The sequence below is a fragment of the Astyanax mexicanus genome, chromosome 11 (genome assembly GCF_023375975.1).
Source record: "Astyanax mexicanus isolate ESR-SI-001 chromosome 11, AstMex3_surface, whole genome shotgun sequence".
Taxonomy (NCBI): Eukaryota; Metazoa; Chordata; class Actinopteri; order Characiformes; family Acestrorhamphidae; genus Astyanax; species Astyanax mexicanus.
The window spans coordinates 36,415,446-36,432,946 of NC_064418.1; the positions used below are offsets into that span (position 1 = coordinate 36,415,446).

Consider the following 17,501-nt stretch of genomic DNA (forward strand, 5'->3'; position numbering starts at 1 on the left):
ACTGATCATATAATACCAGTACCTGACCTCACTCATACTCTTGTGGCTGAAAACAGGTACATCCAATGCAAGCCTTTTCAGAATAATAGCAAAGGCCAGGACATTTCAAGTCAACCTATTAGAAAATATTGGAAATTCCTCTGTTAATGGATTCTTTTTTCATATAGAGAACTCGTCAATTCTGTTTTTGTCCTGAGAAAACACTTTCGCTGGGATACCCAGGAAGAATGCCTTCCCTAAACAAAACAGAGCCATAAATCACTCTGCAGCAGCCTAGCTTTTAAGCAACGTTAAACCACCAGGCACCCTTCATTGAGTGAAGTGCTCTGCCACAAACCCAAGCTCATCAACAAAGCCAGTGTCCTGGTTAGTGAACCTTTTCTCCAGAATGAAGTAATCCAGTCCTACCGTCTCACATGAACTCAGGATTAAATATGCATAGTGACAAACCACCTGCAATTCAAACTGTGTGTGGGTCATGCCATGCCATTAACAATTGACACGAGTTTGTTGAGCATAAAGTGCAAACCTCACTGCTGACTGATTTATGGTCTGTTTATGGGTGCAAACAGGTCTATATACCTACTGGTGCAATTTCAGAAGGGGGCTGGGAGTTGGGCGCTTTTCACTAGACTGAGAATTTCATTGAGAAAATGAGATTGGGTAAGAAAATATAACCTCTATATGGAATTATTTGAGAATACATTTCATTATTTCCTACTGATAATATAATTGCTTAATTGAGTTGTATAGTTGATAATTAATCATCAAACCTAAGGACAAGTGCTGGGCTAATAAAAGCCAAAAAGCTATTATGAGACTAAAAACAAATATAAAGCCATTGGAGGCATCAATCAATCGAGCTTTGGGATAAATAGAAACCACTGTGTGGTATGTTATTGAAATGAAAGATCCCAATGAAAAGCTCATAAATCACAAAGGAACGGGTAGGCCAAAGAAGTATCACCAATTCAGAAAAATTATCAGTTGTTTGTTTGACAAACCAGAAATAGTCTTCAGGAGGTGAGTGTATATTTGTTAAAAACACCTTGAGCAGAAATACATTGAATAGGATGATCAGTTTACAGTGTGCAAAAAGCACTTAAAAGTACTGCATTTAAAAAATATGAGACAAATTAGACCAAAATGTAAATGTAAAAAGTGTTCAGATTTCAACATGGTAAAACTGAAATGTATATGAATACCACTGGATAAAAAGTTTACTTTATTCACACATCAGTGCATTTGTCTGATTGGTTTGACATTTAAGAGGCATATCAGGGGAAAAATCTTTGTTTCACACATTGTGGAGGGAAATGTATTTTACCCACTTCTAGGCCTGTATTGATTTGTATGAATAAATAAAATGTAAACTACAATTGCCCAGAAAAAATAAAGGAATCACAACTGTTTTCATGACCCTGAACACTTATCACAAAGTGGATGAGATTACATTTGACCTGCTGTACCCGCATGGTTACTGCTGCAATGGAAATACATAAGTAGCCAGGTGGGTGCACAACATCTAACTGGGTCAGGGTTGACGGCAGCATGTCAAAACATACTACATACAAAAGATACCACACAACCTAATATAACCTAAAATTACAGATATCCTGAATCTTAAAAAAAAAAACGTTTGAGAATCATTTATTATGATGTTGTACAAATATATGCCTCTATGTCCTTGAAAACAGACAGGCAGTCTTTTTCATAATTGTAAGAAATGATCTACTATAGTAAACTATAGCCAGCCATAAGGACAAAACCTACAGGACACTATTTATTTTTACACTACTATGAATCCATAACCTGCTACAAGGTAAATGGAAATGAAATGAAAATAGGTGTCAGAAACTGATGCCAGGTTGAGTGATATGCCTTCCCCTTGTTAAGTCAGGTTGTGTTACGTGATTAAGCGTTATCCACTCTTCTGAGTAAGCATCAGTAAGCTCATGCAGGGAGGATCCTATGACAAATTGCTGAAAGCTTCTAACTTATCAGGTTCTAACTTATTAATTGGTGATTTTTGAAGCATAGTCAGCACATTATCTAACAACACGGAAGATCTGGACCAGTGGCAAAACTGGTGTTAAGATGTGAAGGGCCATGTTATATTTTTATATAGATATTTTATATTTTAAGCAAATATATTGAGTTGTTAAAAGTCATGAATAATATTGTTACCATTTTCTAACCTCTCGTTATCTTATGAAAACCAATAAGGTTTACTAGTCCTGATACAGTAATGTTACTGTGCATTTAGGACTGACAGAGTGTATGTAAGTGACTTCTGGTCTGATTTTATGACCTATGTTGGGCCTTATTCTTATACTCCTTATAATTTCAGTGTGAATAACCTCACAATGAAAACATATAACATATAAAACATAAAAAAAAGGGTTTTGCTGCTTAGCTTCTACATAAAATGTTTACACACTTATTTCCACGCTTAAATCAAGCCCTCATTGACACACACTGTAACTCTTTTCAGTCATTTCTTCACAAATGAACCACAGAGAACAAACTCTAGGTTCCTCTTTTAACTGGATCTCTAAAGGCAATAATAAGCATTTCTGAATTGATGTATCTATTCATTTATTTGTGAACAGATTTGAACGTGCAGATGCTTCTTCTATATTTCACCTTTGTTTTTGTTCTTTTTTTTAGCTCCAGCACCACACTTGAGAACCAATGGTCTTTGTTGATTTCTGACTTGATGTAACTGATAAATGACTTCCTGAGTAGTTTCATTTCCTAAGCAGTAAAACAGAGAAGTCTTAAACAGAGCACAGTGACAGCCAATAGCAGGTTCTTCTGTTATCAGGTCTTTCTACTACAAAATACACTGTCCAAAAGAATTGGCCAAAAGAGAATTGTTGAGGTCATGTGTTGATTTGGAATCATTATTTTTGGATTCCAATAACCACACCAACTTAATGAATAAGGAAATGTACAAAACAAGCAAATTGCAGACATGCAGAATAGGAATAAAAGAAAAACATTTCGATCGTTCACTTCAAGTTATTTAAGATGCAGGAATTGGAATATATTACAAAACATGCATAAATTCTAAAGATTGACAGGTGAGCTTTAAAGAACTGCACACAATGTAAAGCCAGAAGCGCCTTATCTATAAACACACTGCGCCCTCTTCTGGCGGAGCGTTGTAAACATCTTTTAAGTTTTATTAGCAAGTATGTTCCTTTATACTGAATTCAAGAAACTTTTATTCCCTTTACATTTCTAAACGTTTTATATAGAGCTTTAATTATTTAACAAAGTTATATAACAAACATTTATCTGATATCCAGTTTTCCTTTGATGATAACTCTTAACAAGTATGTATTTCTGAATATAAAACCTTATAATATGCCATTAGTTTATATTTAAATGTGTTTAATGAAAGATAAATATCCTTCATGTTGGCTATTCTGCATCTTATTATTTATATTAGTTTCTAACAGGCATAGTTAGAAGTTATTACCTCATGCTATCATAATTGCTGTCAGTGTTGAACAGCTTTATAAAATAGTCCCAGTTCCAATTATTCTATATCACATTTTTAATGCAAAATTTTGAAAAGTTGCTTTATCTCAGTAATTCAGTTCATTTTTGTTCATTTTCATTTTTATTTTATTGCTGATGTTTATGGCTTACAGCCAATGAAAACCTAAAAATCAGTATCTCATAGTATCTCATCTCATATCTCAATTTGAATATTATATAGGACCAAGTGGTACTGCTGGAAAAAAAATCTCCATAAAAGTTGTCAGCAGTGGGAAGCAAGAAGTGCTGTAAGATTTTCCGGGACTTTAGACTTGATAGCCTATAACACAGTGGACCAAACCCAGCAGATGACATGTCTCTCCAAACCATCACTGATTGTGAAAACTTCACACTAGACCTTAAGTAGCTTGGACTGTGTGTCTCCCCACTCTTCCTCCAGACTCTGCTCACTTGATTTGAAATGAAATGCAAAATTTGGTTGGAGTTTGGTTTGGTTTGGATGGTTTGGAGAGTCATGTCATCTGCTGGTGATAGTCCACTGTATTATATCAATTCCAAAGTCAGGACTTTTATTATTTCTTTTCAACAATAAAATAAATAAATGCCTAAAATAGATCCCTCTTTAAGTAATACATCTATATAATATATTTCTCATTCTGAAACATTTGAATTACTGAAATAAACTAGTTAACTTTTTAAATAGATTCTATTTTTGAGATGCACTAAATTCGTGTAGCCTGGTGATCATGCTGGCAGTGTGTGAGTAATGGGATGAGAGAGGGGCAGGTACAGGTCCCCTCTCCCACTTTACACCCCCACCGCTCCTCCTTCCCCCACCTCCCTCCTCCGCCCACTGTTTACCGGTGTTGTGTCAGTGCCTGTGGGATGGAGTTACAGTTGTAGGGCACTTTCCTCCATCTGGATGCTTCCTCGAGCTCTTTTTCGTGTCCTGTCCCATGCAGAGGGTCCTGCATCCTCCCTCCCAGTCTGACTCCAGTCCACTCCAGTGTTAGTGAGTTTTAGATCCAGAGACACAGAGAGTGTGTGAGAGAGTGTGTGAGAGAGTTGCTCAGTTCCTCGGACAGGATGAAGCTGCGCTCCGCGTGCGTCCCCCTGCTGCTCCTCGCGCTGTTGGCCGGTCAGCACGGCGGGTCCCGGGTCCGGCTGGCGCGGCTGGACCGCTGGGTGAAGGCTGCCTTCCAGTACGTGAAGCTGAGCCTGTGCCGCAGGGTCAGTCTGCCGGACGGCGAGTGCTCCAGACTGGCCCACCTCCGCCTGTCCGGAGTGGTGGTCTACGTGTCCGAGTCCGGCCCGGAACAAGTTCTGGCCATCCTGCCGGACTCCCAGTCCACCGGCTCCCCGGCAGCGGCTTCGGACGAGCCCGGGGCCAACCGGGAGCTGTTCCCCGGAGCCAGCGCGCACGACGCCGTCCTGGTGCTGGACCCCAGCCCGGAGGAGAGCTTCGGACACCCCGTGGTTCTCTTCTACCTGGACTTTAACGTGACCAAGAAGAAGTGCGGACACATGGACGGGGTTTATCTGGGTGAGTGGAGCGCGAGCGATGAACTTTTACGAATTTACATATTTAAAGGACCAATAATTAAAATAAATAATAATAAAATATCAGAAAAAGTTTATACAATAAAAAATATGATGCACAAAATTATTAGAAAAACTTAAAATAAAATTCAACATTAAGGAAAAACCTAAACAGGGTTTAAAAATGTGAAAAAGTCACAAATTATTATAAATAATAAAAAAATACTAAACTAAAAAAGTAAAAAATAAGAAGTGACATAAACATAGACACGTAGGTTAGAAAATTGTTGTTACTATAATAAAGATATAAACACACAAAACCATAAAAAGGTCTCCTATAGCCAAAATGGTTCTCTATAGATCTGTCTATAACTTATAAATTCATCTTTATATATTTATACATATCTGGAAATCAATATAAACATTTATCATTATCATATCAGCTGTATATATATACATATATAGGGAACCATAAGACATTCTCACGAGGAATCACTTAAGAACTCTTTGTGGTATATTCAAAAGAATGTAATTGCATACATTTGAAGGTTTTGTTAAGAATAGATTTAACATAAGCATCTAAATCAATTATTACCTTAATTAAAACAGTACTTTGCTACACATTTATACTGATTAGGTCTACAGGTTATTATATGTTTGATTTAAATGTTTTTTTTTTACATGACAACACGTGTATTATCTTATCTTGAAACTTAAATAAATGAAAAAGTAGGAAAAACAACAGAACTGCTTTTCATATCTCATCCGCAGTGTGTTCTAGAGATGATCTCAGAGTGGACTAGAAACAGCGCCTTTTAACATCTTTATTAGAGGGTTCATCACCTGTTAGGCAGGGCACAGTCTGGTAATGTTGCAGCTCTAAAACACCTGATTCAGCTCATCTGTTAATTGCTAGGTTAAGTGGGTGTAGAGAGCTTGAGTACCAGTAGATGAATTCTCAGACTTTGCTGGACACTGGTTCTCCAGGATTCAATCTAAACAACCAGCAGCACACATGATTCCACCTGTTTAATCAGTCAGCAAAATAATGACATGTTTAGGCTTAGTTAAAATGAAAACCTGCAGCCGTACTGGCCCTTTGTGGACAGGTTTCACACCTTTATTTTAGACAGAGCTCGTAACATGGTCAATACGTAAGGTCAATTTAGCACATGTGGGTAAGATTGACCTCACTGGACATTTACTAGACACACAAAAATACTGCAGTTTCCATCAAGTAAAAACATCACCATCAGCCTATCCCACCTAAAATACCTTTGCGTTTTCCCCAAAGCCAATATTTGACTTTCCATCACAGCCTGCATGCCTGTGTACACTATTTTGTATGTCTGAATGTTTGTGGACACCCCTTCTAATGAATCCACGCATTCAGCTGCTTTACTTAGTCACACCAATGCATTGCTGACATAGATGTGGAAATGCACATGGCTAGTCCCTGTAGAAAATTGTATTGCCAGAAGAATAGTACTCTCTAAACCAGATAAAAGTGAACCAGCTTTTCCAATAGAGTGGGCCAAAGGGGAATAAATCCTTCAGCATTGAGCTGTGGAGCAGTGGAACTGTGTTCTCTTGAATGATGGTGCTCCATCCAGGTCTTTGCAATGAGATGGGGAGTTGGGGATGATGATATTTCAGCATAACTGACGTTAATCTTAATAATACTCTTGATACTGCTCTTTCTTTCAGTCAAATCCTCACAGAAATGTTGAAAAAAAATGTGTAAAACGAGTGCCGTGGGCAGTAGAGACAGTTTCTTTAACAGGTTTGTGAAGTAACAATAAATGAGCAGGTGTCCAAATACTTTTGTCCATGAAAAGCATCACAAAAATTTTTTCACCTCCATTTTTGCACTTTTTAATGTAAGTTGAATCCAAAATTCATACAGACCAATTGAAATGCTCCAAAATAAGTTTAAATAAAATATTTCAATATTTACAGCCAATGAAAGTTAAAACGTTCTCTACCTGTTCCTGTAAATGTGCCACTGTGGAGATACAAGGTTTTTTATGACTGTGACAATACCCTCCTTGATGCACACCATGCTCACCTTTAATATTTGGGTCATGGTCGTTGTGAATATAGGGGACTACACGTCATTAAGACTGTGGGCATCACTACACTGATCACCACTAAAGCCTGTGCTTCTTAACAGTGTGGTCATCACTACTGACAGTTCAGCTGGCTGCAGTGTGTGTGTGTGAGGGCAGGACTGTGCGTGTGTGTGGAGTCTAGGTGGATGTGAGGAAGCGTGTGAGAGAGGGTGAATGAATGCACTCTGCTCCTGGGGCAGCTCTCTCAGGGACAGTCAGGCCATGCCCCCCTGCTGGGATAGCAGAGGGCAGATGCACCACTAAACCAAGAAGGAGTCATGCAATCGGAATAAGAGGAGTCAATTATTCATCCTGAGTGTGTATTCTGTCCTTTGCACCAGTACATAACTCTCCATACTCACCACCGACCCCCTGCAGCGAAGTCAACTTTAGTGCACGCCTTCAAGTTTGACCCTCTAAGATACTTCACTCTTAAATATAATGCTTCTTCAAGAGTTTATTTTTAGGTGATGCCATAAAAGAACCACTTTTAAAACCCATTAAGAACTATTTTGTGCTAATAAACAGGGCTGTGTATTGGTAAGAACCTGGTGGTTTTATACATATCACAAGAACACAATGGATTTTTAAAGAACTAAAAGAAAAAAAGAAAGAATGGCATTTCTCAAAACTAATATAATTAAGTTGCATGACAATGGCCTCTTCGATCAAATAAACTAATTACTGAGGATCTTTTAAGGATTCTTCAGTCGAAAAACTGTGGAAAAACGCCTTAAGTTGCTTTGAGGACCCCAAAAAAGGCTAATTTTACTCAAATTCACATTAAAAAGGTTTAGAGGGTAAATTATCCAATCCTTGTTCAAATAAACTCCCCCTATCAGTAATAGTGCCTCAACAATAGAAATATGAAGACCTCCACATGCATCCTCTGCCTCTGCTGCTGATGTGCTCAAAGGAAACCACGGCTCCCTGGCGTCAATACATTAGATAACAGATGCCTGTGCTGACCAACATCGCACTAGTAGTGTAAAACGCAAGGACCCACGCCTGAGAAAGCATGGCCAATTGTGCTCTCTCAGACTCCAGCTGCTGATGGCAAACAACATGATCCGGAATACGAACCACCGCGCATAAAGACAGCAGCTTAGTCTGGTGGTCCACTTGGAGCCTGTGTTCATAGTTTAAGGGTCAATAGTAAGGGTTTTAATTGACCAATCAATTACATTAACTTTTCCCTTACCTTTCAGAAAAGAACAACCTTTTATTGACTTAAATATTTTTTAAAGAATTAAGTTAAGATTTACAGTGTGGAATCCATCAAACAACCCTATGAATCCCCTATGAAGAGTTTTCAAAATTCACATTTTCAAATTTCTTAAATTAGTCTACACCAATATGACAATAACAAAGTTTAAAATAAAAGAACTTCATAAAATCATAAAAATCATCTTTAAGGTCAGCTGCTGTTTCATTTGCTTGATCCACAGCCATACCTCACAAGTCGTCTATTAACTTGAGAGCTCTGTAATTCACTGTTTTCAGTAAAGATTCCTGAGAGGAGGAAATAAAAGCAGTCCTGGGAAATCTAATAATTGCTAAGCATGTCAAAAATGATCAAGGAAAAGAGAGAGAGGCTCAAGTATAAGCTCTGGGCGGAAAAGCAGATTATCTGGCTTGCATCTCTTTCACTGTCTGGAAACATTTTTGGGTTTGAATTTGCCCAAGCTTGACCATCTAAGCTGAAGATGTGGGGAGAGAAGGAAGAAGACAGCAGCAGTTTGTTTTGACCACACTTGAAATCCTCCCAGGTCCTTTTGTGTGACTGTAATGGAAGCAGGGAAAATAAGTGGCCACAGAAAGAGAGAGAGAACCAGAACGAGAGAGAGAGAGACATTAATGCGTTGGATGCTGCATTAGCAAGCCAAGGAAACATTTAATTGTGGCAGGCAATTTTACTGGTTATGTGAAATTACGTTAAGTAGATTTATAATGGTTTCTGATTAGTTAATCTCACAAGGCTGTCTGCTTCGAAAATCCCTCAGTCTGGGTTACCTGAAATAGATGCAGGCTGCTTGGCGGCGGTAGCCCTGCAATCTTCTCTAAACTACTGTGTGTCTGGTAATGGTCCAGAACAAGAACAGGATAAATGGTATACGTACAGCAGACTGTGAAAGCACCACACTCTTACAAATAAAGAAAAAAAAGCTTTCTATGCAATTCCCATTCTAGGGAAATATTTGTCATATGTGGAGATGCTTTTACTTTTATACTTTGAAAAAGAGGCTCTTCATACACGCATCTCATTTTAATTTATTTTATTTTTATGTTTCAAAGGATCTTTAGTAAATCAAAAGTAGTTTGTATGTGGAATCACTCCAAAATCGCTTAAAGATGACTCTTGTTTTTTTAAAGTATTTTATCATACAATCAGTTCATCAGGTATTTTTTCTAGGTAATCAATGTCTCAGATTAACTAAGAGTCAGTTAGGAGTCTGAAATTTGCTTCTGTAGTTTTGAGCTGGAGGTTTATCTAATAGAAGTGTATGTTACAAAAAAAGACTGATATTGTCTCATTCATTTTTGTCTACATCAAACTCATAAAAGTAAAGGAAACATAGTGCAAAGAGATAGTGTGTAATTTTTGGGTGATCCATGTTTGTCATCCCAAAGTTTTGTATTAAAAAACAAAAAAAAACAAAACGTAAAGTTCAGGAGAAAAAAAAAAACATTACATTCCAAGCATTTAAGATGATTTCTTTTGTTTCATTCCTTATGAAATTTTGATGCAATTTTCAGTCTGTTGATTCAATATACGGTCTTATGCAAAAGTTTAAAGCTGATGTCCTTACGTTTTGGGATTTGGGGGATTTAGGGCCCTCTCTGGGGAGAATGGGTAATTGCACGGAACGTGCAGAAGAATCATTTTAAACTGGGCGGGTATGATGTGGTCTCCTTTTAGAGCGGATGAATCCGATTCCAGGTTTTGTCAGAAACTGCTGAGAAATACAGGATGTATGAGTGTTATTATTTTATACTGTTGTCAGTTTTGTCAGAAATGAATGAGCTACTGAGCTCTGAGTTTCCCCTTCTGAAGTCTCCATTGCTCCACCAGCTGCTCCCGTTCAGTAAAACTGAATTGCACAGTCGGCAAAATGACATTAAATTATTCACCTATGCAATACTATCAATGTCATTGTCAGAAACACAACGGTAAAGGCTACCTCCATGCTTCACAGCTGGCCATTTGTTCATTTTTAAAGCATCAGTCAGTATGACTAAGACTGTCTCTTTACAACAACATAGTAACTGTAAGATAACAGTGATTAACTGAAGCCCCCTGACTGAATGTTCATGCTTCACAGGAGAGGAGTGTCTGACGTTGGCCCTGAAAACTCGCTGCCAGAACCAGCTGAAGCGGAGACGGAGCCGCAGTGACCGCATGGCAGGGAGAACACGGTTCCGCAGGAGTGCCCTGTCCAGAGGAGGCAGAGTGGAGCGCAGCAGTGGCCTGTGTGAGATCCACTTTTTGCCCCTTGTGGTTGGAGTGGGGGACAGCAACCGTACCCAGCGCCTACGCTGTGTGGGTGAGTCAGGTTTTAAGACAAGACAATGAGAATAAAAGTTCTTCACTAAAAAAGGCTGTGATAAGAAAGACTGAAACATGTGCAGCACTTTGAACAATGTTATAATGACAAACAAAAAGTCAACCTTATATATAGCTATAACACATTTTTGGTATATTTGGGCTCAGTTTTAAGCTGAATTCTAAACTACATATTCTTTTCAATGAAAAGCTTCCATTCATAATGTGTAGTACACAACTAGACCTAATTCAGACCTTGTAGTGTTAAATGGACAAATAGATACTATGGCTATAAGCATTAAATTATGTCTATAGTCATACACTATTAATGTTGCCACCAAAAAAAAGGGCACACATTCTTTGTGGCATTGTTTCAATAAGCTTCTGTAATGTCACAAGATTTATTTCAGTCCAGTGTTGCATTCATTTTTCACCAAGATCTTGCAGCATTGATGATGGTAGAGTCTGACCACTGCACAAAGTCTTCTCCATCCAGCACATCCCAAAGATTCTCAATGAGGTTAAGGTCTGGACTCTGTGGTGAACTCTCTCAATCCATGTGTGAAAATAATGATCTCATGCTCCCTGAACCACTCTTTCACAATTCCAGCCTCATAAATACAATGCAATATGCCCATGTCATCAGGGAAGAAAAATCTATTGATGGAATAACCTGGTCTATTTTCAGTATATTCAGGTAGTCAGCTGACCTCATTCTTTGAGCACATACTGTTGCTGAACCTAAGCCTGCAGACCAACTGCAGCTCCAAACCCCAGATAATTTACTTAGTTAAATCCAGGTGACAGTAGTAGCAGCCATCTGCAAGAATGTTCTTCATACAGTTGAAATAATTTATAATAACTTCTAATGCTTTGTGCCGCCTCCATAACAGAACATCCAGAGTTCGCCAGATGCCCACAGCCCTTACCCCTCACCAGGCCCAGCGTGCCCATCTCCAGCTGTGAGCTGAATAAAAACACCCGCCGATGCCACCAGCAGCCCCTCGCCACACACCTCTCCTGCCGCCTCTACCAGACCTGTGACCATGCAGTCCTGCTCTCAGGTTAAAAAAAACCCTCTGATTCACATCTTTCTGACTTTCAAAATGTTGTTAATAACCAGCACTTTTCTTCTGTCATCTCATGGATTAACACATGCATACTCAAACATCCAGCAAGGCAGCTCTGCTTAAGCTCTCTCTCTCTCTGCTGTTTCATACGTCTCATACAGGTGGCTGGCAGGAGCAGATCACATACCAGCGCCATGTGCAGAACCTGCTGGTCTTTTACAGGATGCTGAGGAACAACGGCTTCCATAAGGATCACATCAAAACCTTCTTTGCTGGAAATGGTCAAGTAGCAGGTAAGAAATCAAAGCAAATCTGCAACTAATGTACGTATACTTGTGAGTGATGAGCAATGTACATGATGGATTAAGTATTGAGAGACTTTCTAGCATCCCAAATCATAAAAAGTCAGGATGGAAAAAAAGTTTCTTACATTTACTTTGACTCTTTTTCTTTGCAGACAGTATATGTAATGTTTTATCTTTGTTTAATTTATTTTTATAATTATTATTATGATATTCAGGTTTACAACACATTCTTAAAAATCTTAGTAGGATAGTAAAAGATTCATCAATTATGTAATGCTGCCATTCATTCTCACAGTCACAGCACTTAAAATGTGCTTTAAAATGCACTTAGGAGCATTTTAAGCGTGACATTTCATGGTAGTCATGATCACATTTTTCATGTTAAAGTTCTCCAAACATCTTCTATTGGGGACAGATCAGGCAGCCCAGTCAAAAATATGTAGCCTCTTCTTCAAGAGCCATGCCTAGGTAATGTGTGCAGCATGTGGTTGGCAATTGTCTTGTTGAAAAATGTATGGATGTCCGTCATATTTTGTTTCAAGATCTTAATATACTCACATGTTTCCACTGTGTGATGGTCCATACCAGCTGCTTCTGAGCTCAGAGAAACTTCTTCTAAGACACCACCTCTGGACGTGGTTAGCTTAAGGCTTCTGTTTTGCACAGTAAAGTTTTAAATGTCTTTTGTGAATTGTAGTATTGTATTGCTTGACAAAAGTTTGCCAAATTAACCCCCTGGCACACTCTGGTCTTTTTTGACAAAATAGAGCTTCTCGGCACATTTTTTGCTTTTCAGAAGTCTCAAAAGTTGTTTTTACCTCATACTAGCTGTAAAATGTTTTAATTGATCTTAACAAAGGGAATTAAATTGAGCAGACGAATCATGAAACATGTTGGGTTCATACTCTCTGCAATAAAATAAAAGTCAATGTTAATATAGGAAACACAGTTTTTGTTGCATGTTGTAGAACTTAAAACTTATTTCACCACTGTACTGTACTGTGCTCTCCCATAGCTAAAGAAGCAGAAGGGATGTATCCAGCCACAGAGAAGGAGGTGATCAGGAACCACATCTCCTATATCTGCCGCAAGCAGCACTGTGCAGACACCCTGGTCCTCTACCTGAACAGCCCCACCCGCAACGATGGGACCATGCTGCTGTGGGACCGCAACAACAATGGCATCGTAAGTGTTTAAAACCTTCAAGACAAACCACCAGCGTTCACATTCTGCTCACAAAGCTTTCATATCAGAAAGCAGTCCACAATAATGTGGCCAGCATTTGTGCCTAGATGGCCCTGTTGAATAACTGCAGCTGTGTGCTACAGTCAGTGTTCTGCAGCAGGAAGTCCAAGCAGGAGATCAATAGACAGACCTCAGGAATGCAAGAAGGATCATCCTTTATCTTCCTGTTAATGGATTCAATGTGTCCCCTCTATAAATCAGCACAGACCACCACTTCAAAGTGCCTATTGCCCAATCAAAGACGCAGCAATGGAGGCTTTCGGTCACAGAAGTCGGGTAAACGCAGCCTTCCGGTCCCTTCTCATCTCTTTATTTCCTTTATTAAGTAGAAAAGGAAGGAACTGGAATGGTCTCCAGTCTTTGGTGTTTGGGGGCTAATCCTTTTGTCCTCATGTATGGGCTTGGATCTAGTGATCTCTGGATGCTTCTGGAAGATGCATTATTCCTTCCTTTCTAACAATAATATCTCAGTATGATCTAAGATATTGGATCTGAAAGAAATACAGTGGGATGTTATTGTAAGCCTAAAAGCTTCTTAAAGTACATCCAGACATTCTCATCCCAAAGCATAATAGATCTGTCAATCCTTCATTCCTACAACAACCCCTGGCTTTAATCCATCATTAATAAACTCGCTCCACAAAGCGGGAACACATTTCATTATATTCCCTTTTAAGAATACACCCGTTTGACCTCAGTGAAATCCCACCTTCTCCTGCTAAAAGTGGTCAGTAATCCTGGCCATATGCTCAGAGCCGGGCAGACGGAAGGGCCCAGACTGCGTGGTAAAGCCCTTCCTTCTGTAACAATAGACGCAGACTCTCCAGGGACAAAGGCAACAACCTGATCCCCAGACAGGGATGGGAGTGACAAAGGGGGGGGGCTTGAGAGACAAGGACCACACAGGCTCAGGACCACCAGACGGTCTGCTCCCCATGAGAAAGCTGCTCCTTTCACCCTAAAAGGCCCTTCATATGGATAGCTGGTTCAATCAACTAATGGCATTTCCACTAAAGCCAGAAAGTCATTCCAAAACCAACAGAAAACGCCTCAACCAAAAATACCAGGGGGATCATTTTTGTAATGACATGCACACATACCACTTATAAATCACGTTAATTTGAGAAGGCTACTTCTCATGGTGGCAACAATATGGTAGAAGCTGGAGTTTAGAATTAAGCATCAAAGCACCAAGGGTTTACTTTACATATTTTATCTTCTGTATCATGTTTGGGGAAATGCAGTGGTATTTGTTAAACCGACTTTTGGGGTAATTTGGGGCTGCAATACATGCAGTACAGTATCAAGGGGGATAGACCGATCTTCATTGGAAAATCTGACACTGTAAGAACTTTTTTTGGACACTTTCTACTTTTTTATTAATGTCATTAGCACTAATATCATAAGTATTTTTGGGTTCAAGTGTGCTGTTAGTGAATGTGACTAACTAGCCTACACTGACTTCCAGCTCACACAATTTGAGTCTGAGCTATATAATACATTCCACACCTTTTGGAACACCAGCTGCAACCAAGTGCATTTATATTATTTCATACAGCTTAGTTAGTTATTAAATTTTCTGTAATTATGAGCTGCAGCAGTTCCACGAAATGACAATCCCTACCAGAAATTATGCTTCTCATTCTGGTTTGTGCGTTAAAGCAGGAAAAGCACTATAATGTGCAGGACAGTGTGCCTCCGGGTTCAAAATGTTCACTTACTCTAAAGTACAATACAGACGTTATTGGGTGCATTAACAAGAACGTCTACTATATTTCTCCATCTAGGCGGATCTGAAGGAGCGCTACACGGTGGGGGAGCTGCTGGCTGACCTGGCGGGCTGCAGGGCCAGTCGAGTGCTGCTCTTTGTGGAGCAGAGCTACACCTCTGTTCTCAGTAAGAGACTGAGGAGCTCTCTCAAACACCTCAACGTGGTGCTGCTCAACGGCCTGCCCTGGGTGGACACAGCGCAGTTCTGGGCCTCTCTGCCTCCATCCCACTGCCTTATAGACCACCTGAGTAAGGTATGAGGGAAAATCCTTAATTTGTCTACAATCTCTAGAGTTTCTAGGTCTCCTATATTTTGGAGCACTGCTGTCAGCATTTGATTACATTTCGACTGTTAGTGAGGCCAGGATGTAAGGTGATTACCACAACACCTCATCCCCACCTCTCTAACGCAACTCAAACCAAGATAGTATTGGATGGAGAATTATCTATTTTAAGGCTGATATTAGGCATGAACATCTGCTCAGAGAAGCTGTGCATGTATGCATCCATGTTAGAATTTGGTGCAATTAAAAAAAATGGCTAAATGCAATAATTTATACAGACTTTATATGAACATTTGTATGTATAGTGTATAGTATTTAGAGCAAGGATGCCAACGTGAATGCTACCCTTATATTATTTTTTATTATTTTTTTGCCCACATTTTCTTACTTTCTGTCTTTCGGCAGAGTGCAGTGATGCCTCGTGTGGATGATGCAGCAGCCAGCCTGCTGAACGTCACCCTGGCTGGAGCTCCCTGTAACTCCACACCTCCTCTAACTGAGGCCGAGATGAGGAAGGAGTATATGGGTTGCCAGAACCTGCCCACAGCCCTGTGGCACCAGGGCCGCCGCAAGCCTGATGACAGCATGAGGAACTGAGAGGAGAGAGAGAGTGAGAGGTCGAGAGAGAAAGAAAGAGATTATGCTGCTTCTTCTAGCACACCATCCCAGTCATCCAGCACTCAACCACCAACAGAATCCAGAATGGCAAACGTGGCTTAGCTCTTCTTCAGTTGACTCTTCTTTGACTCCTCTTCATTTTCATGTTTAATCCTAGATTCTTTAGGACAGTTCATTTTTAGAAGGCTACTGAGTGAGAACACAAATCAAATGAACAGTTATAAATTATTGTTGCTCATGTTCAATTCAAACCATCATGAATCGGATCCAGAACCTCCAGTGGATGGAGAGAAAAAGGCCAGTATGGACACAGAGGGAGCGAGGGAAGATGAGGATTAGGAAGCTGCAAGAAAGTGTATGATGTCCTCACTCTGAACTCCAGCTCTCCCTGCTATGCACTCTTCAGCAGGCCCTCTTGCTCCTGGCTTTTTCTCTACCCGCCGTGGGGGTTCAGCGGGCGGGCAGAGCCGCTCTCCAGCCGGAGCGTCCTTCCGCGGGTCAGCGCGCAAGCCACGGCTAGAGATGAACAATGGTGACAACGCCACTCAGCCGCACACCTCACGCCTACTTTAACATTTCAGGACAAATCTACAGTTCCCTCTCAGACGGCCTGAAGGAACGGAGGCCCGGCCATGATTTAGTCATGAGAACTGTTCCTTCGGCGGGCGCCGTCCCCGACGCTGCCCCTTGCAAGGCCACTTTAGAGCTCTCTCCTACACTTACAGGCTCTTGCTAACCACTCTGCAACCAGCATGCCCTCAAACCCCTCGCCCACGTCAGCAGCGTCGGCCTATAGGAGAACACATGGAGGATACGGAGCTGTCCCGCTGGTCTCTGCCGGGATTTCAGTACAAACTCTCAAAAATTAATCAAGGCCATTGCAGGTTTAAAGAAGTAACGAGCAAAGTGGACATCTCTATGCCACAGCCAAGCACCTCCCCCTGCAGCCAGGCGAAAGTCTATTGGTGTGCTATAAAAAGAAAAAAGGACATTGTGAGAGCGAGGTCAGTTATTGCTGACTTTCACATGCCTTCCTTCCCCCTTTCTCTTGTACAAATTCCCATTAAATCATGTTCTCAGTGTATTTAGGTAAACATAGTTTAACAGACTATATAAATATATAAAAGCTTTAACGTCAGTAAAGTCAACGGATACTGTTTTTGTATAGACAACAAAGTATGTGCTTCATTCTGTAAATATCTGTCGTGTTCTGCTAAACAAATGATGATGTCAAGACGATGTCGAGTAATGTCGAGTAAGAGGTTGATAAATGTCCTCATTGCTGTTGCTGTTGTGTGTTAAACCATAGTGTGTGTGTATGTGTGTGTGTGTTTGAACTGATGTAAATACTTAAAATAAATTAACTTTTGTACATAGCTAGGGTTGTATTCATTCCAAAAATACTTATTTTAAAGAGTAGAAGGTCTTTACATTCAAAGAACCAATGGCAGCAAAAGTGGTTCTTAGCTCTTAATAGAACCCTTCACTGAAAGGGTGTTCAGTGG

General features: G+C 40.0%; 1 protein-coding gene across 1 annotated transcript; it reads left to right on the forward strand.

Annotated features, from left to right (window-relative positions):
* The first annotated feature begins 4,379 nt into the window (after window positions 1-4,379).
* Window positions 4,380-17,372, forward strand: si:ch211-67e16.11 (uncharacterized). The gene is made up of 7 exons (XM_007234161.4): window positions 4,380-5,053; window positions 10,484-10,705; window positions 11,598-11,768; window positions 11,936-12,067; window positions 13,095-13,264; window positions 15,112-15,348; window positions 15,784-17,372. Exons 1-7 carry the CDS (start codon window positions 4,597-4,599, stop codon window positions 15,973-15,975), a joined length of 1,581 nt encoding a protein of 526 aa, XP_007234223.2. The 5' UTR covers window positions 4,380-4,596; the 3' UTR covers window positions 15,976-17,372.
* The last annotated feature ends 129 nt before the right edge of the window (window positions 17,373-17,501 follow it).